This window comes from Ursus arctos, unplaced genomic scaffold (genome assembly GCF_023065955.2).
Source record: "Ursus arctos isolate Adak ecotype North America unplaced genomic scaffold, UrsArc2.0 scaffold_10, whole genome shotgun sequence".
Taxonomy (NCBI): Eukaryota; Metazoa; Chordata; class Mammalia; order Carnivora; family Ursidae; genus Ursus; species Ursus arctos.
In genome coordinates this window covers 14,312,589-14,339,554 of record NW_026622764.1, presented here as the reverse complement: position 1 = coordinate 14,339,554, position 26,966 = coordinate 14,312,589, and the positions used below count along the sequence as shown (strand labels likewise).

Sequence of the window (26,966 nt, the reverse complement as noted above, 5' to 3'; positions counted from 1 at the left end):
CTTAAGCAACTTTTCAATGATCAAAATAGCTCAAAGATGGAAACGTTCTTTTGTGCCCCCAGCTTGGCAGAAATGGTATTTCTCTCCTGTTTATAGGACTAGGATAAAACTACCTGGAATACTGCTCCTACAGGGCTTGGGCCTGAGTTAGTATCTTAACTGAGTATAGTTGACACACACTGTTACATTTACCTCATTCTCTTTCATCTTTGTCTGGAACTCCATTTAAAATTATTTTGATTATTCAATACTCACAAAGCACTTTACAAACTGAACTATCTTACCCTTATAACAGCATACAAGGTAGGTTCCATTATTAACCACAATTTATAGATGAGGAAAATGAGACAGAAAGAGGCTGAACAATCTGTCCATGATCACACAGTTAGAGTGTGGTGGAGCCAGGTTCCGTGCAATCCTGGAATGTTTAACTTCCCACTCTATTCTCTATGCCTTTTATACTCTCTGCTGTGTTATCCTCTTTTTTAATGTCCCTGTTGCATTAGGAATACTTTTTCTGGTCTATCTTCCAATTCACTAATTCTCTCTTTAGATGTGTAAAAGTCATCCAGTGAATTCTTAATTTGGTTACTGTATCACTCAGTTTCAGAAGTTTCACTTAAAAAAAATCAGATATGAACTTTTTATCGTTTTCTGTCCCCTGCAATTGTTTTCATGCTTGTCTTTTATTTCTTTAAATACTGTAAGCATAGTTGTTTCAGAGTCTGTGTCAATAATTCTAATATACAGAAGTGTGTATGTGTCTGCTTTCTGTTGTTTCTGGTTTTCTCTATGTATTTGGATACAGTAACCTTATTCCAGAGACATACAGATGTTTCTGCCAAATGCCTGTACAATCTTATCAATCTGGAACTAGTTTAGTGCAAATTCAAGGCTCTGGGTTTCCTGGACTCCATGCACGATACAAATTTGGGCTGAAAGACTGTGTGGAATAATTTACTAGGGTTCATGCTTACCCTGAAGCTATAGCCAGCTTATTGGTGAGAGGAACTTCTAACAGATTACCCACTTTATATGGGTCTAGGGTTTTACTTTCTGTCCCCATCACCCTGCAAATTAAATCAAGATGATAGTTCAGATGTACCAAGATGGACAAATGTTCTCAGGACAAGAGAAGCTTCTGTGCTTGCTTAATTCACTAGGGCTCTTATTTTCCCTTTAATCCTGGTTTTGTATTTTCTTGTTATCCTTATCATTTTGTTATTATCAGCTCCTCGTTGCTTTTAAGATGTTACAAAAACACATACCCAACATTTTTACTAGTTCTAAGTAGGTGAGTGGTAAGTTGGTCCAAAGAAATAAATCTGCCGTCATTAAAAACTCCTTTTCTCTCTCTCTCTCTCTCTTTTTTTGGTGAAGGAAAGAAACATCACTTTTTCTTTTCAGGGCTAACTTTTCAGTCTGTGCTCCTGATCTCATCTCTAGAGCCTAATTTGTAACACTATCTGGCTATGGATACAGGAGATATAATAGACACATCCTAACTTAGAAAAAGTTGTTCCTTTGCTTCTATCTTGAAGCTTTCTGCCTTCCCTTCATGAACTTATTAATCCTCTTCTTCCTTTCATGCCAGAGTTCCAATATAACATTTGAGGTACTAAAATTGCAAAATTAGTTGTAAAATAAAATTAATCAATTAGGGCAAAAAAGATAATTCTTAATACTAAGAACAAAACAGCAAGAGCTTCTGCCTCACATACTTGTACTTCCAGTATTTTGCTCTTGAAGCTGCTTATCACAACAATGACATCTCCCAGGTCTGGTTGAGAGTCAGTTCCTTCATGGCTAAAAGCAGAAAAACATGTAAACGTCCATAATCAACTCCAGAAAAGACATGTAATTATGATGGTATAAATAACAGAATAAATACATTTCATAATAAGCATAAGTATAACATCACTGTGTATATATATATTTGCTGTTTCTACAATCAAGATATACTATAATATATAATTTTCAAAATTATCCAATTTTAACTTAATACAAATTAAAATTGTACAAAAGTAACTCATTAAATTCAATATTTCCTAATCACTGAGCAAGCTCAAATTATTGCTTATCTTTGCTGCTATATACCAAGATCACAAAAGTCAAACCTATCATATGTCTTTGATATATTATAATAATTAAAATACGAATGATTCTGAGACTTTAAAATAAGTTGTTATATATCATAACCGAAGGAATTCTACACCGTCCAACAACTTTTCAATATTCAGCAGCCACTTTCAAATACCAAAATCTGAAGTGTATTGTTAAACCCATAAGACTGAAAATGTGTCTGTGATGGTCATCTGATTACTTGAATATTTCTATTTTATATTATGTATATTTCATTGTCTAATTTTCAAAACTGCATAAACAAATCAAATATGACAGCTCTGACCAATAATTTTTGATACCATTCTCTGTATAGAAAAATACATAAAATACTGTTAAAAACATTTACAATAAAGTTGAATTTTGTCAAAGAGGCAATGCAAGAAGAGGTCAAATTAGTAGATACTTTGAGTTTAGTCAGATTCATAACACACACCTGAACTCTTTCCTAAAATGAAAATCTGAGGGGTTACAGGACTATGCTGGTTTACACATGCCTTTGACTCCCTCTTTCTCCTAACTGCCCAGCTGAAGTGGTTAAACCAAAGGAGAAGGCACAGCCACGCCCACCAATTACCACTAGGAAATAGAAAGGGTGCCAACTTATGTACTAATTGTGTCAAATTTCTTAAAAAGTTTTCAAGAGCTTCCAGGCATAAATGTTGCTCAAGGGCATCAGCAACTATAGCCATTGAATCCACCGTCCAACGAGAGCAGGGTAGAGCCAGGTCACACACACGGTAGCTGGACCCACACAAGATCTAAAGCAAACTTCCTCCACCCCACCATATGGTAGAGGGAGTAGTGATGAAGACTATTGCAGGCATCATTTCAAGCACTTTAGAGATGTTGACTCAGTTGATCCACACAATCGTCCTTTGAGGAGGGCACGATTATTATCCTGGATAGTCTGGATCTTCCCAACTGCACTATTCGATCTTTTTTTTTTTTTTTTTTTTTTTTAAAGATTTTATTTACTCATTCAACAGAGAGAGAGACAGCCAGCGAGAGAGGGAACACAAGCCGGGGGAATGGGAGAGGAAGAAGCAGGCTCCCAGCAGAGGAGCCTGATGTGGGGCTCGATCCCAGAACGCCAGGATCATGCCCTGAGCCGAAGGCAGATGCTCAACGACTGAGCCACCCAGGCGCCCCATGATCTTTATAAGTAATGCTAAGCAACTAAAAATCATTGGATACATGAGGACAGCCAGCAGTTTAGATGAAGGGAACCAGCTAAGCAAGCAAGTAGAGGACATGGACTTCACGGAGAAAGAATTAATGCAGGAAAAAAGGGGAGAATTCAAATAACTTATATACTCAATGAGATTTGAAAGGACATTGTATCTCAGTAAAAGCCATTTACCTCCAAATGAAAGGATCCACTACATCTCAGGAAGCATTTATTTTTCTTAAAAAAGAAGACACACCTATTTTTCTGGGAATTCTAAATATAAAAATCATTTAAATTTTTGTAGAGGAAAAATAAATCACCCTGCCTCTCATTTCTTATCCAAAACACTAAAAACTTAATTTACACATAAAAAATTTCAAGTGATTTACAGAACTCACCCAACTATTTGATAAATATCTTCAGATTTTCCTTGGCGTAATTTCAGTATCCAAGCACCTGGGTTTGCTTTTAATTGAAAATATCCCTTTCAGGATGAGAAAAATATGATGATAGTTAACAGGACTAAAAACATCCAATTGTTCAAAAAAGATTATACATGAACGACTCGAGAGAGTGTTAACTGAAGTGAATAAATTCTATAAATGAATTCCAAAACGGAGATTCTGCAATACCCTGAATAACACATCAGTGGATGTGTTCATTTGGGTTTTATTTAATTACCTATTTAGGATTCAGTTTTGTTTTCTGGGAGCTGTGGAGCAATGGCAGGACAAAATCGATTTCATCTTATTATCAGGAAAACTTTAGAGGATTTCACCAAAACATGTAATTAAATACAATCGATTACGTGTAATACTTACAAGACTGGCCATCACTATTGTGTCAACCACAACAGGCGTATTTTTGGTGCCAAGTGTAAACTGCAGGCCCCGAGGCGGCTGCTCCGTGACCGTGTCAAAGCAATGTCCTTCAAGTAGCAGGTACTCTAGCTCATACTCTGCTGTCACAGTTCTCTCCACCTACGGGGAAATAGGTCATTGTTTTTAGTATTAGTAACTCTCATAATACAAATCTTGTAATAAATAAATGTAATTATTTTAATATTAGCCAATGTATTGTGGGGGCAACATCAAGTCTTTTACATGAGTGACTTAATAGTTGAATCAATTTCTTAAAGACCACAACTCACGATGAGTTTTGTTTTTTTCCTTTCCCGTGACATCAGCTCTACTCCAGCCTCATGACACATGCACCGGTATCACAAGCAGGAAAGAGGTTATAAAGTTGTAGTATTTGAAGATCTCTTCAAGGTAGAGTGAGGTGGGAAACCCCTCCCAGAATCTGCTTAACTGGCTGTTGCCCTAGAGCCCCTTCAGATCTGGCAAGAATGCCAACTTTTCATCATCCATCACTTTTCTTGTAATTTAAAAAAATTAATGTTTGCACTCAAAACAACATATGCTCAACAAAAAAAATTAGCAAATAAAAAAATGTGGAAAAGAGGTGAAAAACAGAAATCACCTACAGACTAAACAGTCCTATATACACATCAATACATTGACTTTTCTCTTTTCCATAAATTTTTTTCTAAGAAAGTATAACCTTTTCCATTAAATATAGTTTTCTAGGAACACGTCCCTGTCTTTACAAACATCCCTTTAAATGGCTGGACATTCCAATTGTTTCCAGTTTTTCCTCTATTGCAAATTTTATAATATTTTAGGGATAACACTTTTCTCTACTTCATATGAAAAACAAAAGCAAACACAAGAATAATTCCAAAGGTAAGTGGTTTTTACATAGTTTGGTAATTTTGTTGAACAAATAAGACAGTGGTGTTATCTATATCTTATTTCATTATGAGCTTTTGACACTTTTTAAATGTATTTAGGCTATAAGTATTTGTAAATATTCTATATTGTATAGCTGTTTTTCTTTGTCATTACTACAGAAATAATTACACTTGTGTATAGCATTTCTGAGTCCAGTTCTTTTTTTTCTTTTTTTTTTCTTTTAATGTTTTTTTTATTATATTATGTTAGTCACCATACAGTACATCCCTGGTTTCTGATGTAAAGTTCGATGATTCATTAGTTGCGTGTAACACCCAGTGCACCATGCAACACGTGCCCTCCTTACTACCCATCATCAGCCTATCCCATTCCCCCACCCCCCTCCCCTCTGAAGCCTTCAGTTTGTTTCTCAGAGTCCAGTTCTTAAGAAATAAGTACCTTCTTTGACAACAATGCTTGTTTCAACTTTGGCTGGGTTCTGAATCAGTTGTTGAACTCTTACTAGCCTAGCAACGAGTTTCATATACTTCACTGACTCCCGTCCCCAGTGCTCACAGCACCATGCATGGATGGAAACATTCACATGAGACAGTCTCAGAATGTGAGAATATTACAAGTTAGAAAAAAGTTGTAGAGTTCATCTAGTTCAACTCCTCCATTTTACGGACTAGGGAAATGTACCCCACAGTGGTCATGGAGCTTATATATTTCTCTTTATAAATTAGATATTAGGGCAGAGTCCAAATATGTTCAATTAGGTTGTGACTAATAAAACCTTTATTTTATATTAATGTGAAACTTTCTCTTGTCCCTATAGAATTGTATAACAGACATCAATTCTGTGGACTAACTCAAGCCACACCACCAAAAATAGCCAATTTGTTTTTCAAAGAGTTCTTTCTAGTGAATATTTTAAGTTTATTGATAATTTCATAAAGGTATTTAAGTTAAATTTTTCTTTTTTTTTTTTTTTTAAAGATTTTATTTATTTATTCGACAGAGATAGAGACAGCCAGCGAGAGAGGGAACACAAGCAGGGGGAGTGGGAGAGGAAGAAGCAGGCTCATAGCAGAGGAGCCTGATGTGGGGCTCAATCCCAGAACTCCGGGATCACGCCCTGAGCCGAAGGCAGACGCTTAACCGCTGTGCCACCCAGGCGCCCCACATCTCCTTTATATATTTAATTATCTGTTCTATATATTAACTGTTGATATGAGACATGAATTTAATAACTTTCAGATAGAACTTTGGGTGCATATTAATGTTTCTAATAGAAGTGTTTATTGTATTGTTCTGCAGCTAAATAGTAAAGAAGTTAGCTCCTCCCTTTAAAAGAAGTATAGTTTAATTATAAAGATTATCGTTTGGGTTTATTAACAATTATCTATGGAGCTAAAACAGGAATTAACAATTACAATGGCAACGGGTGTCTAAATTACAGTTGACCCTTGAACAGCACGGATTTGAACCGTGAGGGTCCACTTACATGTGGGGTTTTTTTTGATACAGTACAGTACTGTAAATGTATTTTTTCTTTATAAGAATTTTCATCACGTTTTCTCTTCACCAGCTAACTTTAAGAATTTAAAAAATTAAGAATTTAAGAATACAATATGTAATAGTATAACATAAAAAAAGTATTGGTTGACTGCTTATGTTATCGGTAAGGCTTCTTGTCAACAGTAGGCTATCAGTACTTAAGTTTTTTTTTGTGGAGGGGTCAAAAGTTATACGTGGATTTTCGACTGTGTGTGTGGTGGGGGAAGATCAGTGGCCCTGACCCCCATGTTGTTCAAGGGTCGACTTCATGGCTGCTTCAGAAGCAGCTAATACATTTTTCTGAGACGTCCTTTTTCACACAGCCACATCCCATTGTCCTTCAGCAATCTTTTACTCCTCACTGCCTCTTTCCTGGGTAAACATCCATGACTGTTTCAGGTGTTTTGAGATCTTTCAGATACAGGCTGTGATTGACTATAACTGAAGAGGCTCTGGATGCAGTCCTCACGACAAGCTCTGAGAAGTACCACCTCTGACCTCCAGGTAAACGGCTTGTCTCCCTCTAAGCTTTCCTCTAACCACTTCTGTCACCCTTAATGATGGCATTAACACTGGTTGTGCCATAGCCCACGTGAACAAAGTCCTGGTAAGGGAGAGTTTTTCTTGATCAAAATTTTTTTTTTAGGTGTTTACGTGATGTCCAGGGATTAGACGCGAGGAGGACTTGCATGAGACAGCGTGTATCGCAATCTCTCATGACGAGCCTCATTTTTGCCAGCGTGCACTTTCCTTTTTACCTACAACGCCTTCTTTCTACCCCAACAAGTGTCTCTACTTTGCTAGTTCATAGTCTTCTAGGATTGTTGCGGGTAATATTCTAAGTATGTACAGAATGTAGTGGAAGGGAGGAGCCTCAGAAGGAGTTAACTTCTACAGCTATGAGAACTTGTTTATTCATATGATCTGTGAAGACAGAAAAAGTTCTCTCAATTCTTCTAAAATAAATAGAACTACTGTTCATTTATATAGCTTCTAGGGGCCCCTGGCTGGCTCAGTTGGTAGAGCACACAACTCTTGATCTCGGGGTTGTGGGCTCGAGCCCCACACTGGGTGTAAAGATCACTTAAAGAAACAAATAAATAGCTTCTAAAAAGGCATCTACTTGCTACTCACAACAATATTCAGTTAATCTCCATTGTCTAATAGCTGCTGACATTTTTACTACAGACTCAATCTAAATCTTTTCTAAGCTGTGTTAATTCTCCCACCACAAACTGTACACTTCGGTTGGACTCTGTACGTTTATCTCATTGGTATATGTCACTGAACTCTCTGAATGAGGAATCGGTAGGTCCTTTAGGAGAAAACAGGATTTTTTACTTTTTGCCAAATTCATTTCTGAATTTTCCCTCCTGTATTTTATGACTTCGCTGCCTTTCTACGGTTTCCCTGGATGTGCGGGGCTGATTTCTGGCGATGGCCATGGCTGAGGTTTAGGTCCTTCTCTGCAGTCAGTGGCTGTGTTCCACCCAAGTGACCAGAAACCACACAATCTACTCAAGAGTGAATCAGAAGAAACCTGCCTGGAAGGAGAATCTTTAGACCAAAGTTAATGCACAGGAAACAAACATGACGAACAACCCTAAGCAAATTATCAGCGGTAAAATGTTTGTGCCTCGGTAGGTCAAGGCAAGAGCTATGAGAAGCTGTCCCACCCAGAGCGGGAAACAGGTCAGGGCAACACAGAAACGGGCATGAGGAGGACAGTGAGGAGGAGGGATTGGCTCTCTCTTCTGGATACCTATTCTCTAGGTAGGCTCTTCTAAAATGCTTCCTCCGTGGGTTGTGGTTTCTGAATACAATGTTTTGAAAGACTCTGTGTATTTTAAAATAGTCTCCTCCCCTTTTTTAGGGAGGTGGGCTGAATGCAACAGGCAGGTGGGGAAGAGAAGGCTGTTCATTTCTGGGAGAAGGATCATGGGGTGGGGCTGGAGGAAGTGGGGGGTGGGGGCAGAGGACGGGTAGGGATGAAAGAGGGTGGGGTGGAGGGGGGTGGGGTGGAGGGGGGTGAGGCTGGGGATGGAGAGGAGTGGGGTAGAGGGCGGTTAGGGAGAGCAGGGGGTTGGAAAGGAGCACATGCAGCTGCAGCTTTGAGTAAGCACGGTTCCCTGCTTCCTACCCTTTGGGGCTGCTTTCTCTGGCCATGAGCTGTGGGGAAAACAGAGTTTGAGATAAAACTGCTCCTTTCAGAGTTAAAAACAAAGCCTCTGGGCAAAATAGGTATTTCACGTGTCGTCCTAGGGTGCTGGGCATCCGTCTCTGCATTCTCTCTGTCGTTCACCTTAGGGGAGCGCCTGTGAACCAAGGGCTGAAGCCACAAAGCAGGTGAGAGCAGCTAAGAACCTGGAAAACCTGAGAAGCTGAATTTGGAAGTTAGGGAAACTCAAAAACCAAAGGAGAGACTGGGTCAGGACCTAGAACCGTAAGGAGGACAATTCTGGGAGCAGCCGCAGCACCATCACGCTCTTGCCACAGTTATAGGGGCGGTAAGAACTTACCCCATCCCTCTTTCTTGACAGAACTTTACCAGACCACTTACATCCTTGAGGTGAATGTTGTCAAGGTCACAGTTGCTGTGTACTGTCTCAACCAACCAGCCTTCAGGAGTAATCATGTTGAGAGTGAGAAGGGGCGCTTCAGGGATATCCAGGAATGTTGCCACGGGTCCAGTAATGCCATTAGCCACTAACACCAGCTCTGGTTCCAGAACAAAACGATAAAAGCTGTCAAAGGAACATAAAGAAAAATATGTGCTGTGACCAAACCTGAGATTTCGGTTTAAATATTTAAAAACTGAAGATGGCTTAAAACCATGACCAAAAAGTCTCAAGTTAAAAAAACTAAAACTATACTGCAGACAAGTTAATGCTCGTAAATGGTAGACAATCACCTACTATAAGATTATATATCCTTGTTGACTGTTTCTTAACACGATTAGAATGCCTTTAGCATATACTGATTCATGTACGTTCTACTAGTCTATGATCTGTATGTGCTCACGGATCCTTCTTCAGCTTTGACCATGGTCCATTTTCCAGCCATTTTATTGGATCTTAGCACCATTAATCATATGAAAAGATGTGATAACAGAAAGCAATTAAATTCAAGCAAGTTAAAATTCTGGTAGAAGTTCAGTTAAAAACAGACAGGACTGAGTTGAAAACAGCTGGTTATCAACAAAGCTTTAGAGTATTTTGGCCTAATAAAGAACTAGCTTTATTATTAAGAATCGTGACTTTCGCTATTTGGAGACAGCAATCAATGTGTCAGCTGTGCTGTAGTTAGCTTCAGGCTGGACTGGAAGAGGACCCACGTTCAGGCTGGTGCAGTTCCCTCCAGGGTCGCTGGAAAAAGGACTGCAGCTGGTTACCGGTGGCTGGCTGCAGACTGCCCTCAGGTCCTTGCCACAAGATCCCCTCCATCTTGCTTGGTCAGGGAAGCATGCAAGAGCAAGGGATGGAGAAGGCCAGCAAGACACAAGTCACAGCCTTTTAGAACCTAGCTGCCCAGGAGACCTTCCACTACTTTCGCCATATGCTTTCCATGAGAAACAAACCCTAGGTGCAGTCCAAGCTCAAGGAGAAGCTACAGAGCGGATACTCCCAGGACGGTGATCCCCGGCAGCCGTGTCCAAAGCTGCCTACTACAAGAGGGGTGAGACACATGGGGAGAATGCAGCCACAACAAAAATGGACAAAACGAACACTCGGTACTGTCCAGTGCAGTGGAAATGTCATCGAGTAAGAAGTATTCCAAGGATGCTGCCGACAGGAACGTCTCTGTGACTTAGTAACAACCACCCAGCAGCAAAGAGGAAGTTAAAGGCAAGCTGACGGGGGAGGTACGGTGATGAGATAAACAAGGTATGAGCAAACTGTAAAGAAACTGAGAAGAGAAAGAATTCAGAGGAGGAGAAAGTCAGGGCTCCAGGGGAGAGGAAATTGAGAGAGAAGTTTCTTTTTTTAAACTGAGTAAACTCTCAGGATGCAAAGAAAAGGGCTGGCAGAGAGGTTAAAGATGCAGAACAAAGGGACTATGTGATAAAGGAAGGCTCCAGAACAAGTGGGGAAGCATGGGCTCAGACAGAAAGGGAGGGTTGACAAGAGAGAGAGCACCCCCTTCTGCTGCCCCGCAGGAAGGCTGGACACTTGAGAGACGCAGGAGGAAGCTGCCCATGACCTCTCCCCCCTCTGAGAAGCATGGGGCAGTATTCTACAAGTCAAGGGGTGGGGATCAACGTGTTATCTTGTTTGCTTGATAGATGCTACTGAGCCAATAATGCTCGTTGGAGCCCACAGTTCCAAACCAGTTTGTTTTTGCGCTGAATCATTTACCACTCCAAGCACTAAGGGTCATTTCATCTTAGAGAGGTCAAGTTCTTTCCCTCCTAACGGATTATGCTTGCTTATGTTCAATATTCCTACTCTCTATTATATAACTTCAAAGCTTTATGGAGATACTATGGAGAAGATCTGTACTTGTATGAAGAAAAATTCCGTACTCAGCTAACTGACCTCTCAGAGGCTAAAATGAGAGCTTTTGTTCGGATTTGGGACATGACAAAATTTGAAATACACAAGATAAATGAGAAGTCAGAGAACAATGTGAATGAGATATGAGGACAAGAGTCTCAGGAAAGGAATGAATGTACCCTAAACTTTCATCTAAATTCTCTACATTTCCCATTTTATTGCTTTCCAAATATTAAAAATATTTGCCATGTTTAAAATATCTGCTCAAGGCAATAATCTCTGGTATGTTTATCAATTACAACAAATACAATTTAATAAGTAAACAAGGGATTAACTGAATGCAACTCTTCTGTCTTGTGTTTGCATATGTTGTTTTAGAGCACATTATATTATACAAAAAGCACATTAACAAGCCTTTTTTCTGCCCCATGACACCTGAAGGATACTGTATATCCCTATCAGTAAGAGTAGCTCAAAATGACAGTGATTCTCACCCTGAAAGAGGAAGGGTATATCTCTGCCCCCACCTGAGAGACATTCTTTCAACAGTACAGAATTATTGTGCACACAATTAACATTTTCTATATTATTGAAAGATTATTCTACATGAATTACATCTCAATACTCCCAAATAATGAGATGATATCCTAAAGATCATTTTGATAATTCAGCTTTGAAGTACTGAAAACATGGCGAAACGGACGCCTGGGTGGCTCAGTCAGTTAAGCATCTGCCTTTGGCTCAGGTCACGATTCCAGGGTCCTGGGATCAAGTCCTACATCAGGCTCCTTGCTCGGCCGGAAGTCTGCTTCTCCTGCTCCTTCTGCCCTCTGCCCCTCCTCATGCTTGCTCTCTCAAATAAAATCTTTACAAACAAAAAAAGGAAAATATAGCTAAACCAAAAATGGTTTAATTCAACTTTATTTTCCTCTTGTATATTTCCAAATAGGTATTCCTAGATCACATTTTCAAAAATACCCATGGACAAACATAAATCCTTATAAATTCTGCAATTAGATTAGATCAATTTTACTGGTTAGGTTATTTTAATTTTATATCAATTAAGGTTAATAAATTATCTTTGATCTTCTGGTCTATTTCAATTAAGCATCTCATGAAGAAAAAAACCAGACCCAGTAATTATGGTCCTCTTTTTTTTTGGTCTGAGCATTTGCAAACCTTTTGAAATGAAATTATGTTCACTTAGACTCACCTCTTTAAAGGGGCTTCTGAAAGCTTACCCCTACAGTTCATGAACAATTTTATCTTCATGTTGATAATCTTGCCAAGTACCTATTAGAAAAAAAATTCCCGCAATTAATATTAAGTGATCTTACTACCTAATGTTTATTAGGCATTTACGATGTACAGGCACTGTGTTCACACTTGATATTCATTCTCATGTGATCCTCAAGACAGCCTTCAGAGATAGCTACCTTCACCGCTGAGACAGACAGATGTGGTAATTTGCCCAAGATCACACAGCAAGTCATGGCAGAGGTCAGATTTGAATCCCAACAGTTAATTTCATCACTCAAGGGTTACACTGCCTCCTTTTTGCTTAATATGACTTTCTTTCATGGTATCCAAATTTCTTTAGCACTGAAGAACAAGTAAAGTGATTGCTAGAACCATGACGTGCAAACACAGAATGGGGCCTCCCGGCAACAATGGCGAAGGTACCCCAGTCGGTTCTGAATTCCACCCATATGGTAGAGATGTAGGAAGTTCCTGGCTACACATGGATGAAATACTCTCTATTTACTTGGGGCATATAGCATAGGAGAATTATTAATTTTGGTAGTCTCTATCTCTAGGAAGGCAAGTCAGTGCAGATTTGAAAGACATTAGACAACAAAGGACATAGGTAAAGAGAGAGGGGAAAAAACAGGTGCGTGGAATAGAAAGGATGCAGGCTTGAGAAGGAATTAGAACACACGACGGAATGCAGAGCTCTGATCCCCGTTCTATCACTCCTATGTGCTACGATGGAGGTGCTGAGTCACTGTTTTACCCAAGTGTTAAATGAGATACTATTTCTTCCAATAAATTAATTTGTTTTATAGCACAAATTTTCTTTATAGTAAGAAATGCTAAATTATGTGACGTGCTGAGGTGCTCGGAAAGAAAGTATGCTATTATTTCCAATCACGTAAACTGGGATCCATTCCCATATTTTATATTTCTGTATAGTCTCGTATTTCTTATTCCTAAATTCTATCTTTACATAAAAACTTTAGAGGCAAGCCATGTTTTTTTCTGAATAACGACTCTGTAGAAACAGGGTATGTGTACACTATAACGTATCGTACTAGCTCCACTCCCTACAGGTATGGTTACCCGACTGCTGTTCTCTAAAGAATAATCTGAATAGCATGTCTCCAGAAGTTCAAACTTGAAGATGTACAAATGTTAAAAGAAAGGACAGGGGTAAGTAAACCAACTATGAAATTGTTTGCCCTGCTTATACAATGAATAAGTAAAATGGCAAAGACTTTCCAAAATTATTTGTCCAAACAACTATAAGAGCTATTGGTAATCCCTTTTTCCAATATGATTTGCTAGAGCAAACTAATCTGAGAGAAACTGCAGGGTGAGATTTCGCCGGCAGGTATACCCATATGACCCAGCTCGGTCCCTTACATCATCCAGCAGACTCAATGTCTAATCACTTTTGCCTGCTTCCAAAGGTGAGGCCAACTGGCAGAGGACAAATGGTTTCCGCTTCTGAGAATGTTTTTTAAAAATGTGTCTTTAAAACAAGCATGGAGTAATTTCAAATAGGAGTACCCCAAAATTTTGAACATCACTAGAAAACATACAGATTTCCAGCATAACTAGCGTACGGGATTTACCCACTGAAAGCTGCACCACAATGTGAACCTCTCAAGTTTTCAGTATAAAGAAAAAGCACATAATGGCCTTTCAGAGTCGGCTAGCTCCCTCCCAGGGTTCCTTCTCTCTGCTTGCTCAGTGAACGAATGTTCAGCCTTATGCACAGCTTCCGGCCTCCCTTGTGTGTAGGTGCAGCCGCGTGACTTGCTACATTCTGGTCCATGAGATGTGACAGGACAGAGGACGCCCTTGCTCTCTCCTTCCGGCTTGCAGAAACACGGAGGGGACGTGAGACGAGCCTGACGAGTGATCACAAACCATGAGACAGGAGGTGCTTCACGAAGATGACTGAACCACCAGACAAAAGTCACCTGCGTCCTCACGCTGTGGAGCTGCCTTAGCCACTCCAGGAGCTCACGTTTGGACTGCGAGGTGAGAGAAATAAACTCCAGCCTTGAAGGTACTGTTACTGTGGCCAGACTTACTGAACACAACCTTCACTCACCTGTCTGGCTATTGTTACTTATTAGATCATTGGCTTCTCTAGAAGCCATTCACTCTTCAGCACTCGCCACAGGATGAAGAGGGGAATTAGGATGAATCAGCTCAAAATGCTGCCACAAAACACCACAGACTGGGTGGCTTAAACAACAGAAATGTATTTATTTTAGATGAAGATGCTGGCTGATTCGGTTTGAGTGCTCTCTTCCTGGCTTGTAGGCGGCCACCATGTTGTGGTGCACTCACATGACCTCTTCTTTGTGTGAGGAGAGACAGGGATCTCTCTCCCGACCTCTTCTGTAAGGCTATAAATCCTACTGGACTGGGCCCAAGCCATAAAACCTCATTTAACCTTAATTACCCTCTAAAAGGCCCCGTTCCCAAATACAGTCACAGTAGGGGTTAGGGCTTCGACATACAAATTTCAGGGGAGGCAGGGGACAATAATCAAGTTCACAGCAGCAACTAACCTTGGGACTACCGTAACACCCCCGGCATTTCATTTTCTACACTGAAACATAACATGCTAATTAAAAGCCGCATAGAATAAAAGCATCAGGGGCGCCTGGGTGGCACAGTGGTTAAGCGTCTGCCTTCGGCTCAGGGCGTGATCCCGGCGTTATGGGATCAAGCCCCACATCAGGCTCCTCCGCTATGAGCCTGCTTCTTCCTCTCCCACTCCCCCTGCTTGTGTTCCCTCTCTCGCTGGCTGTCTCTATCTCTGTCGAATAAATAAATAAAATCTTTAAAAAAAAAAAAAAGAATAAAAGCATCAATAGCACAGATATTTGAAAGCACACCTGAAAGATTATAAATTTCAAAATGAAAGTATATAATAAAATGATATATAATACAATATTATCTTACAATCAATAACTGGGCCATCTTCTGTGCTTCTCGTGTCAATGGATCAACAATAGCAATGACATCAAAGAACATGTCATTCTCTTCAGGATTTATTGTTATAATGCTAGGAAAATAGAAAATAAGATGAAAGATGATAAATAAGATTTATTTATCTAATAAATCTTAATCTCAGCTATATACATTCCTTTTTTTTTTTAAAAGATTTTTTAAAAGTAATCTCCATACACAGCATGGGGCTTAAACTCACAACACTGAGATCGAGTCACATGCTCCACCAGACTGAGCCAGCCAGGTGCCCCTGAGCTATATGCATTCTTATAAATTGCTTTTTTTCTAAAAAAAAAAAAATTGCTTTCTTTCTCACTGGATTAAAAAAATCCTGGTTACTTCACAGATGAAAATACAAATTTATTTGTTTTGAATTCCAAGTTTTTATTTTAATTCTAATTAGTTAACATACAGTATAATATTAGTTTCAGGTATAGAAATGAGTGATTCAACACCCAGTGCTCATCACAGCAAGTGTCCTCCTTAATGTTCATCACCTATTTAACCCATCCCCCCACCCACCTCCACTCTGGTAACCATCAGTGTGTTCTCTACAACTTAGTCTGTTTCTTGGTTTGCCTCTTCTTTTTCTTCCATGCTTTTTCTTCCATGTTCATCTGTTTCTTAAATTCCACATATGAGTGAAATCACGGTATCTGTCTTTCTTTGACTGCTTTATTTCACTTAGCATAACATCCTCTAGTTCTATCCACATCCTTGCACATGGCAAGATTTCATTCTTTTTGATGGCTGAATAATATTCCAATGTGTGTGTGTGTGTGTGTGTGTGTGTGTGTGTGTATCACAAACCAAAAGTGAGGTGTGTATGTACGTGTGTGTGTGTGTGTATATATCAGTCATTTACAAATCAAAACTACAATGAGATACCACCTCACACCAGTCAGAATGGCTAAAATTAACAACACAGGAAACGAGGTGTTGGCGAGGATGCAGAGAAAGGGGAGCCCTCTTACACTGCTGGTAGGAATGCAAGCTGGCGCAGCCACTCTGGAAAATGCAAATTTAAAAGACTCATGTTTGTGTTCAATAAATTACAAAACTGGAAAGAATCAGAGAAAATGAAAGTAAGATTTTATGAATGAGTGATTTTTGAAAACTCTTCAAAGAACAATATTATTACAGTGAAAACTTTCATTTAACCCCCCCCAAATTCTCATGGATCGTCTAATATTAAAAAATAAAGCCAAGATAACTTTTATGTTAGTTGAATATATTTTCTCAGATTTGAGAATAAAATTAACTGTTCAGTAGTTTTATTAAATTTAGTATTAAAAAAATCCCAACATAAAACAGGAAAGTTCAGGGGGAAAAAGCCCAAATTTATCATACTTATTTTTGCCCCCAGTCACCTTCTCCTGACCTCCTCCCCTCAGTCTTCTTCCTTGGGTCTTTCACTGAACTAAATTCTAAGTTAGAAGACGGACTAATCTTTACAGAGAAATGTTGGGGAAATTAGTAAAAGCACAGAAAAGGTCAATGGGAGATAATAAGTTCTTTAGATTTACTATAATCAAAAGTTAAAAGTATATATTTGACTAAAAGTACAGAATATTCCAACTGAATTACTGTTTTAACACTGTAATACAGGAAGTCAGTTTTTCAAGATGTATGAATTAAATATCTTACATATTACAAAGGGAAGATTTCCAAATCAAAACGTATACCTGTAAAACTACAGGGACATTAGTCTTCTTTGGTGTAGGAAGACTATAAATATCTAGACTTTTTGCAGTGAGGGGATTAATTTCTCAGCAATAAAAGCTAATGTAAAAGTCACTTCAAATATGGGTCCTCTGAGAAAGAAACAAAAGACATTTATTTTATATGCAGTTGACATGATTTGATTTTGTTAAAACAGGAGTGAAAGAATCAGACAACAGATCCTGCTACATAACTACTAGATATAAGGACTACAAATCAGATGTTTTCAAATTAAAGGGACTATCTACAATGGTTGATTACGTTAGTTATCTTGGTGAAAATTTTACAAATTACGGCCATACTTGTACCACTATTCAAAACTGGTCATTTTCTGTATGCTTTATGAGATTGTATGTGGCCAAAGTAGGCATCTGTTTACCCAGACTACTGCCAGTTCTGTGAGGTTATATGTATCAGAATCCCACAGCACCCACCCTCTATCTCTCTGTGCACTGGTGTAGACTCATGACAATTTTCTGAGCAGAATCTTGAGCCCGTCAGTAGGTATTACATTGACTCATCTAAGTAGGAAGGCTCTGTCAATATCAACAAAAAGATGCTAGCTCTACCTACACCACCTTTAAAAAGGGCAATGGATTTGAATTCAATTGTCAAGAAACCATTGCTACACTTCATGCCATTAGCCAGGAAGAATAAGGGCAAATACACGGACAGTCAATAATTATTAAAAGCTTAAGTCAGAGAAATCCATGAAGGGCAGCTTGAGCTATGTGCGGTCTCTCAAGTCTTATAGAGAAACTAAGGACATTTCAAACAGGCCACAGCAATGGGAAGCTGCTACTCAGCCAATATCCTATCCATTCCATGCAGAGTTGTTTTACCGAATTGAATGACCAGTTTCTGTATAAGGACAGGTCAAACTATTTTAGAGATGTTGAAACACTATTATTCATCCTATAGTATTCCCTCTGTGAAGATTTCTCAGAGAAATTTCTGTGTCCTCCCTCTTCTAAACACAGTTACATTTCACCTGAACAACTCATTTATTTTCATTTGTGAACTTTGTGAGCCGTGTAAACTGAAAAACTTACAGTTAAATTTGGGGTGTGTCATGGCAGACAGAAACATCCTTTCCTTCCTAACTGCCTGCCCTGTGAGCTCCAAGCTCTAGTATCAACAGCCTTAGAGGGACTGCTTCACCAGCTCCCACAACTGTGTAAGGACAAACCCTACAACAATTTCTTTATAAATAAATCAGTGCTCATCTATGCACCCCCACATGCACACACGTGTGCTCGCATGCACACTCTCACACACACACACACACACACACACACACACACACACACACACACATTAGCAGCTCAGCTCTGACTGAACCTGGACTGTATCGTCCAGCAGCATCTCTCTACTTTTCCTATGGATGCAACATAAATCAAGTCCAGCAAAGTCATTCTTTCATTAAATTAATACCTTCAATTAGGTTAACATTAAGTTTTGCTGGCCTGGATCCTACTTTTAAGGTGGATATTCACATGCCCCCCCCCCGCCCCACCCAGATTAATGTGAGTTGTTTTATGGTTTAAGTTTCAGGTCCAATCTTTCTCTTATTTCCAAGTTTCGTTATTTGTCTAACAAATACACATAATAGCTGCAATGCATTAAGTATCTATTATATTCAAGGCAGTAGGTCTCATAAAACCCTTGAAGGGTAGGAATCAACACCATATTTTATAGATTATGAGAGGTCACAGGGCTATGGTAACTAGGATTCAAAACCTGGGTGTTTTGGACAAGAAAGCTCATGCTATGTCACACAACCAATATTGACCTAGGTAAACATATCAGCATGGGTAAACGCATAGAAAAAAAGTCTAAATGCCTAAATTATATCCATGAACTCAGAAAATGGCAAATTACTGCCTGCATGTTTCAGAAGGTAGGCATTAGGTGAGTATGTATAATTGCATAAACAGAGAGGCACGCCAATACATACAGGCCACATGCCCATTCACAAATATTTATAGAAATGCCTCAGAAATAACAGACGAAGTTGGAGAACTGCAGACCACTGTCACAAAGTCACATAATACCCTTCCATCTTCCATGTCTATAAAATAAGGCAGTAGGCTTAAGCAGCAGATGCACTGACAGATGTGAAAGGTAGAGAAAGAAAGTCGAGACTGACAATAAACTATAAAAGATCGAATGTTTCAGACATTGAACATGGGCGTAAGTTTCAATGTATCAGATTTCCTAAGTATAATATAGCTTTTTGTGGAACAGTCTAGTGACTAATGTTTACAATGACGGTTTTGAGTAATCTGTGCTAAATTATTTCAGCACATGGTATGCAGAAGTCAAAGAAGTTTCTAAGAAGAATTCTAGGAGATGCGTTTAAAAATACTTACAAGTACTGAATCTCAGTTATCTGAAAACAATAAAACTTCCTTTCCAACAGTGCTACTTTCCTTAGAAAGTAATCTTCCCTGAGCTTACTCCTGTGTGTGTGAAGACCTCTCTAAAGACAGACATCCTGCGGCTGAAGCTGGTGTTACGGCTGGAGATACACATGAGCAACCCAAGACGGCATCTGCCATAAAACCAGCAAACTTACAATTTTTATAGGAGCGGTGATTAGAAAAATATCATATAATAAAACATGCCTATAGTTTAATTATATGATGTCTATTTTTTCTCCAATTCTATGTGGTCCTTAATTAAAAACAATAGAAAAGGTTCTCTTCTGGGGACACAGATAATTGTATGTATGTAGACAGAGCTTGGTGAATTTCATTTCGACTATCTTAGAGGAACTGTGTAATATAGTGAAATTACACACTAGCTTATTTCTCTGATGGCTGCCTTCAGAAATCTAATCTTCATGAAATAATAAATTTTTAACCAAAAAGTGTTCCATGGATAAATAAGTTGCAAAACTGCTGAATTAACCAAAAACAAACTTTTCTTTCACCTTTAAGTAGATCACATCTCATAACTGTTAATATATTGATGAATACTGAAAATCTCTCCCTATCCCTTCCCAAGAATGCAGTGTTCTCTAAACTTACTTGACCAGAGAACAGTTTTCCTCTCAGAATATATGGTCAACATCTCAGAGCAGTGTTCCATCGAACACATCTTGGGACATGCCTTTATACATGTCTACATTTTATTTTATTATTTATTTATTCGTTAAAGTAATCTCTATCCACAGTGTGAGACTTGAACTCACAATCCTAAGATCAAGAGTCACACCCTTTTCCAACTGAGCCAGCCAGGCACCCCCGTGTCTACATTTTACTAATCAGAATTCTTTAGTAACTGAATCTTTTATACATTGAGAATATAAACGTATTATTTATATATAATAATCCCCAAATACTGCAAAAATCCCAAATGATCTTGAACAAGAAAGATAATAAAACAAATCATACTAGATAGAACTTACCTGAAGCTTCAGATCCTTACACATCATCCTTTATTTACTAGAATATATAATTAATTGGAATTTCTTTTCCTAATCTTGTCAAAGACATTTCTTCTCTAAAAATTTTTAATTGTACTTTGAATTTTGCTATATTACAAATATAAATTGAAACTGTAATTGAGTATGGGATACAGTGGCAGAAAAAACGCACACACTATTACGTTCTTACCTGTGATTCTCTCTAAGAAATGTGATATCATGGCGAGATGCGCGTTTAGGCAAAGAGGAAAGAAGGGCATCAACTTTCATAACAAGGTCGCTCATGCTAGATAAATGAGACAGATAATGTGTGAGTTTTTCAAAGAAAAAGGTCCATATTTCATGTCACAGTTAACACCTGAGAAACGGAAATTTAGTTTAAGATATCTCCAATAGACAAGCTTTATATAAATAACTTTTCTCCCAAACTTGTTCATAAGAAGAATTTGTCAGTTTAAAGTAAGATGACTGTTGCTTTAAAAACCATCCTGGAGGGGAGTTAAGATGGCGGAGGAGTAGGGGACCCCTTTTTCAGCCGGTCCCCTGAGTTGAGCTGGATAGGTACCAGACCAGCCTGAACAGCCACGGAATCAGCCTGAGACGCAGGAAGATACATCTGGATCTCTACAAATGAACGTCTCCAGCGCTGAGTATTGAGGTACGAAGTGGGGAGCCGTGAATCCACGCACAGATATCAGAAGATAAACGTAAGGGGGAGGGAGCCGCCGTGTTCGGGCGCCGGGAAGCGGCAGCCACCTGCACGGGGGAGCGGGCGGACTCAAGGACAGGCACCCGCAAGAGAGCAGACTGAGACCATAAGCCGGGGAACGCGCGCCACCAGACTGAAACAGAGCTCTGGTGCGCTCACTGGAACCAGACCGAGACCGGGAGCTCCAGGAGCGCACGGGGCGGCTGCTGGTGTTAGAAACACAAAGGACAGAGGGGCGCCTGGGTGGCACAGCGGTTAAGCGTCTGCCTTCAGCTCAGGGCGTGATCCCGGCGTTATGGGATCGAGCCCCACATCAGGCTCCTCTGCTATGAGCCTGCTTCTTTCTCTCCCACTTCCCGTTTGTGTTCCCTCTCTCGCTGGCTGTCTCTATCTCTGTCAAATAAATAAATAAAATCTTAAAAAAAAAAAAAAAGAAAAAGAAACACAAAGGACAGAGACGCGCCAGCCCTGGAAGTGAGGGCTGGGACACCAGGTGAGGGGCGCACATCCCGGGACGCTGCAGGGTTGAGCAGCACCAACAGAAACAGAGTTAAAGTGGCCAGATCATCAGTGGAGAACGGGCTGCGATCCCTCTGTTCTGAGACAGAGGCTGAGATTCGGCCACTGCTGCTCTGACTCTCAGAAGAGGCACAGCAAACCGCCAGGGAAAGCCGCCAGAGAACAAAAGCCTGGAAATACCGGCTCACAGTGTGCCCATCCCCATCTGCCCTCCCAGGGGACACGGAGACTCTACCCAAACAGGGTTGCCTGAGTATCGGCGCGGCAGGCCCCTCCCCCAAAAGGCAGGCTGAAAAAATCAAGAAGCCCACATCCCTAAGATCCCTATAAAACAAGGGCGCACGGCCTGGGTCCCGGTCAATAATTTGGGCTCTGGACAACCCCGCAACCTCTCCTCATCAGAATGACGAGAAGGAGAAATCCCCCCCAGCAAAGAAAAGACAATGAGTCTGTGGCCTCTGCCACAGAACTAATGGATATGGATATAACCAAATTGTCAGAAATGGAATTCAGTGTAACAATGGTCAAGATGATGTGTAGACTTGAAAAAAGTATTACTGAAAATGTTAATGAGAATATAGAATCTCTAAGGGCGGAAATGAGAGCAAATCTGGCAGAAATTAAAAATTCTATGAGCCAAATGCAGTCAAAACTAGAGGCTCTGACGGCCGGGGTGAATGAGGCAGAAGAACGTATCAGCAAACTGGAGGATGGGTTAGAAGAGAAAGCTAAAATAGAATCTGGGCTCAGAAAAATCCATTCTCAAGAATGTATGTTATGGGAGATTACTGACCCAATGAAACGTTCCAATGTCAGAATCATCGGTATCCCCAAGGGGGTGGAGAAAAACAGAGGTCTAGGAGAGATATTTGAACAAATTGTAGCTGAAAACTTCCCTAATCTAGCAAAGGAAACAAGCATTCATGTCCAAGAGGCAGAGAGGACCCCTCCCAAGCTCAACCACGACAAACCTATGCCACGTCACGTCATAGTGCATTTCGCAAATGTTAGATCCAAGGATACAGTATTGAAAGTGGCCAGGGCAAAGAAATTTCTCACATACCAAGGCAAAGGTATCAGAATTATGTCAGACCTGTCTACACAGACCTGGAATGAGAGAAACGGTTGGGGGGGCATTTTTAAAGCTCTTTCAGAGAAAAACAGGCAGCCAAGGATCCTTTATCCAGCAAGGCTGTCATTCAGAATTGATGGAGAAATAAAGACCTTCTAGAATTGCCAGTCATTGACCAATTTCGTAACCACGAAACCAGCCCTACAGGAGATATTAAGGGGGGGGGGTTCTATAAAAGTAAAAAGCCCCAAGAGTGGTACAGAACAGAAAGTCACAATCTACAGAAACAAAGACTTTACTGGCAACATGGCATCATTAAAATCCTATCTCTCAATAATCAGTCTCAATGTAAATGGCCTAAATGCTCCCATAAAACGCCGCAGGGTTGCAGATTGGATAAAAAGACATGACCCATCCATTTGCTGTCTACAAGAGACTCATTTTGAACCTAAAGATACATTCAGACTGAAAGTAAAGGGATGGAATACCATCTTTCACGCCAGTGGACCTCAAAAGAAAGCTGGGGTAGCAATTCTCATATCAGACAGATTGGATTTTAAACTAAAGACTATAGTTAGAGACACAGAAGGGCACTATATTATTCTTAAAGGATGTATCCAACAAGTGGATATGACAATTATAAATATATATGCCCCCAACAGGGGAGCAGCAAGATACACAAGCCAACTCTTAACCAGAATAAAGAGACATATACATAAAAATATGTTAATAGTAGGGGACCTCAACACTCCACTATCAGCAATAGACAGATCACCTAAGCAAGAAATCAACAAAGAAACAACCATACTCGACAGGTTGGACCTCATAGATATATATAGAACACTACACCCCAGAACCAAAGAGTACTTATTCTATTCTAATGCCCATTGAACATTCTCAAGAATAGACCATGTGCTGGGTCACAAAACAGGTCTCAACTGACACCAAAAGGCTGAAATTATTCCCTGCATATTCTCAGACCACAACGCTTTGAAATTGGAACTCAACCATAAGGAAAAACTTGGAAGAAACTCAAACACTTGGAGACTAAGAACCATCCTGCTCAGGAATGATTTGATAAACCAGGAAATCCAAAATCAATTTAAACAATTTATGGAGACCAATGAGAACGAAAACACAACGGTCTAAAACCTATGGGATACTGCAAAGGCAGTCCTAAGGGGAAAATACATAGCCATCCAAGCCTCACTCAAAAGAATAGAAAAATCTAAAATGCAGTTTTTATACTCTCACCTCAAGAAGCTGGAACAGCAACAGAGGGACAGGCCTAATCCACGCATGAGGAAGCAGTTGACCAAGATTAGAGCAGAAATCAATGAATTAGAAACCAGTACAGTAGAGCAGATCAACAGAACTAGAAGCTGGTTCTTTGAAAGAATAAAATTGACAGACCACTGGCAAGACTTACCCAAAACAAAAGAGAAAGGACCCAAATTAATAAAATTATGAATGAAAAAGGAGAGGTCACAAACAACACCAATGAAATTGGAAGGATTATTAGAAACTTTTATCAACAGCTTTATGCCAATAAATTAAGCAATCTGGAAGAGATGGCGGACTTCCTGGAAACCTATAAACTACCAAGCCTGAAACAGGAAGAAATTGATTTTTTAAACAGGCCAATTAATTATGAAGAGATTGAAAGAGTGATAAACAACCTTCCAAAAAACAAAACTCCAGGCCCGGATGGTTTTCCTGGGGAATTCTACCAAACATTCAAAGAAGAAATACCTATTCTCCTAAAGCTATTTCAAAAAATAGAAACAGAAGGAAAGCTATCAAACTCATTTTATGAGGCCAATATTACCTTGATCCCCAAACTAGGCAAAGACCTCATCAAAAAGGAGAATTACAGACCGATTTCCCTAATGAATATGGATGCCAAAATTCTCAACAAGATCCTGGCTATTAGAATCCAACAGTACATTAAAAGGATTATCCATCATGACCAAGTGGGATTCATCCCTGGGATGCAAGGGTGGTTCAACATTTGCAAACCGATCGGTGTCTTAGATTCTATCCAGAAGGAAAAAGCCAAAAATCATATGATTCTCTCAATAGATGCAGAAAAAGCATTTGACAAAATACAGCATCCTTTCCTGATTAAAACCCTTCAGAGTGTAGGGATAGAGGGTACATTCCTCAATCTCATAAAAACCATCTATGAAAAGCCTACAGCAAATATTATACTCAATGGGGAAAAGCTGGAAGCCTTTCCCTTAAGATCAGGAACACAACAAGGATGCCCACTCTCGCCACTATTATTCAACATAGTACTAGAAGTCCTTGCAACAGCAATCAGACAACAAAAAGGGATAAAAGGTATCCAAATCGGCAAAGAAGAAGTCAAACTGTCTCTCTTTGCAGATGACATGATACTCTATATGGAAAACCCAAAAGAAGCCACTCCCAAACTATTAGAAGTTATAGAGCAATTCAGTAATGTGGCGGGATACAAAATCAATGCTCAGAAATCAGGTGCATTTCTATACACGAATAATGAGACTGAAGAAAGAGAAATTAAGGAACCCATCCCATTTACAATAGCACCGAAAACCATACGTTACCTTGGAATTAACTTAACCAGAGAGGTAAAGGATCTATATTCTAGAAACTATAAATCACTCTTGAAAGACATTGAGGAAGACACAAAAAGATGGAAAAATATTCCATGCTCATGGATCGGAAGAATTAACATAGTTAAAATGTCCATGCTACCCAGAGCAATCTACACTTTCAATGCTATCCCAATCAAAATACCGATGACATTTTTCAAAGAACTAGAACAAATGGTCCTTAAATTTGTATGGAACCAGAAAAGGCCCCGAATCGCCAAGGAACTGTTGAAAAGGAAAAACAAAGCCGGGGGCATCACAATGCCAGATTTCGAGCTGTACTACAAAGCTGCGATCAGAAAGACAGCATGGTACTGGTACAAAAACAGGCACATAGACCAATGGAACAGAATAGAGAACCCAGATGGACCCTCGGCTCTTTGGGCAACTAATCTTTGATAAAGCAGGAAAAAACATCTGGTGGAAAAAAGACAGTCTCTTCAGTAAATGGTGCTGGAAAAATTGGACAGCTACATGCAAAAGAATGAAACTTGACCACTCTCTCACACCATACACAAAGATAAACTCCAAATGGATGAAAGACCTCGATGTGAGACAGGAATCCATCAAAATCCTAGAGGAGAACATAGGCAGCAACCTCTATGACATCGGCCAAAGCAACCTTTTTCATGACACATCTCCAAAGGCAAGAGAAACAAAAGATAAAATGAACTTGTGGGACTTCATCAAGATCAAAAGCTTTTGCACAGCCAAGGAAACAGTCAAAAAAACTAAGAGGCAGCCCACGGAATGGGAGAATATATCTGCAAATGATACTACATATAAAAGATTGGTATCCAAGATCTACAAAGAACTTCCCAAACTCAATACACAAGAAACAAATAAATCATAAAATGGGCAGAAGATATGAACAGACACTTTTCCAATGAAGACATACAAATGGCTAACAGACACATGAAAAAATGTTCAAAATCATTAGCCATCAGGGAAATTCAAATCAAAACCACACTAAGATACCACCTTACGCCAGTTAGAATGGCAAAAATTGACAAGGCAAGAAACAACAATTGCTGGAGAGGATGTGGAGAAAGGGGATCCCTCCTACATTGTTGGTGGGAATGCAAGTTGGTACAGCCACTCTGGAAAACAGTGTGGAGGTCCCTTAAAAAGTAAAAAATTGAGCTACCCTATGACCCAGCCATTGCACTACTGGGTATTTACCCCAAAGATACAGACATAGTGAAGAGAAGGGCTATATGTACCCCAATGTTCATAGCAGCATGGTCCACAATAGCTAAATCATGGAAGGAACCGAGATGCCCTTCAACAGATGACTGGAGGGCACGTATTGCATGGTGCACTGGGTGTTATACGCAACTAATGAATCATCGAACTTTACATCAAAAACCAGGGACTTACTGTATGGTGACTAACATAATATAATAAAAAAACATTAAAAAAATAAAAAAAATAAAAACCATCCTGCTTTCCTTATGATATGATCTTTAAAGACTTACAAGTGGTGTTCTCAGCAGTGTCCATAAGAATGTGCTGAATCATTCAATTTGAGGCAGTATTTGCTGAGTGC

General features: G+C 39.6%; 1 protein-coding gene across 4 annotated transcripts in view; it reads right to left on the bottom strand.

Annotated features, from left to right (window-relative positions):
- UGGT2 (UDP-glucose glycoprotein glucosyltransferase 2) overlaps positions 1 to 26,966 on the bottom strand; it is a 192,237-nt gene that overhangs the window by 39,452 nt on the left and 125,819 nt on the right. For all 4 annotated transcript variants that reach the window (XM_026493491.4, XM_057307574.1, XM_057307558.1 and 1 more), the window contains 7 exons: positions 20,672 to 20,767; positions 15,282 to 15,384; positions 12,292 to 12,371; positions 9,146 to 9,329; positions 4,114 to 4,272; positions 3,691 to 3,776; positions 1,722 to 1,806 (listed from right to left, as the gene is read on the bottom strand). In XM_026493491.4, coding sequence (XP_026349276.3) covers positions 1,722 to 1,806; positions 3,691 to 3,776; positions 4,114 to 4,272; positions 9,146 to 9,329; positions 12,292 to 12,371; positions 15,282 to 15,384; positions 20,672 to 20,767 — 793 coding nt within the window. The remainder of the gene's footprint in view (positions 1 to 1,721; positions 1,807 to 3,690; positions 3,777 to 4,113; positions 4,273 to 9,145; positions 9,330 to 12,291; positions 12,372 to 15,281; positions 15,385 to 20,671; positions 20,768 to 26,966) is intronic.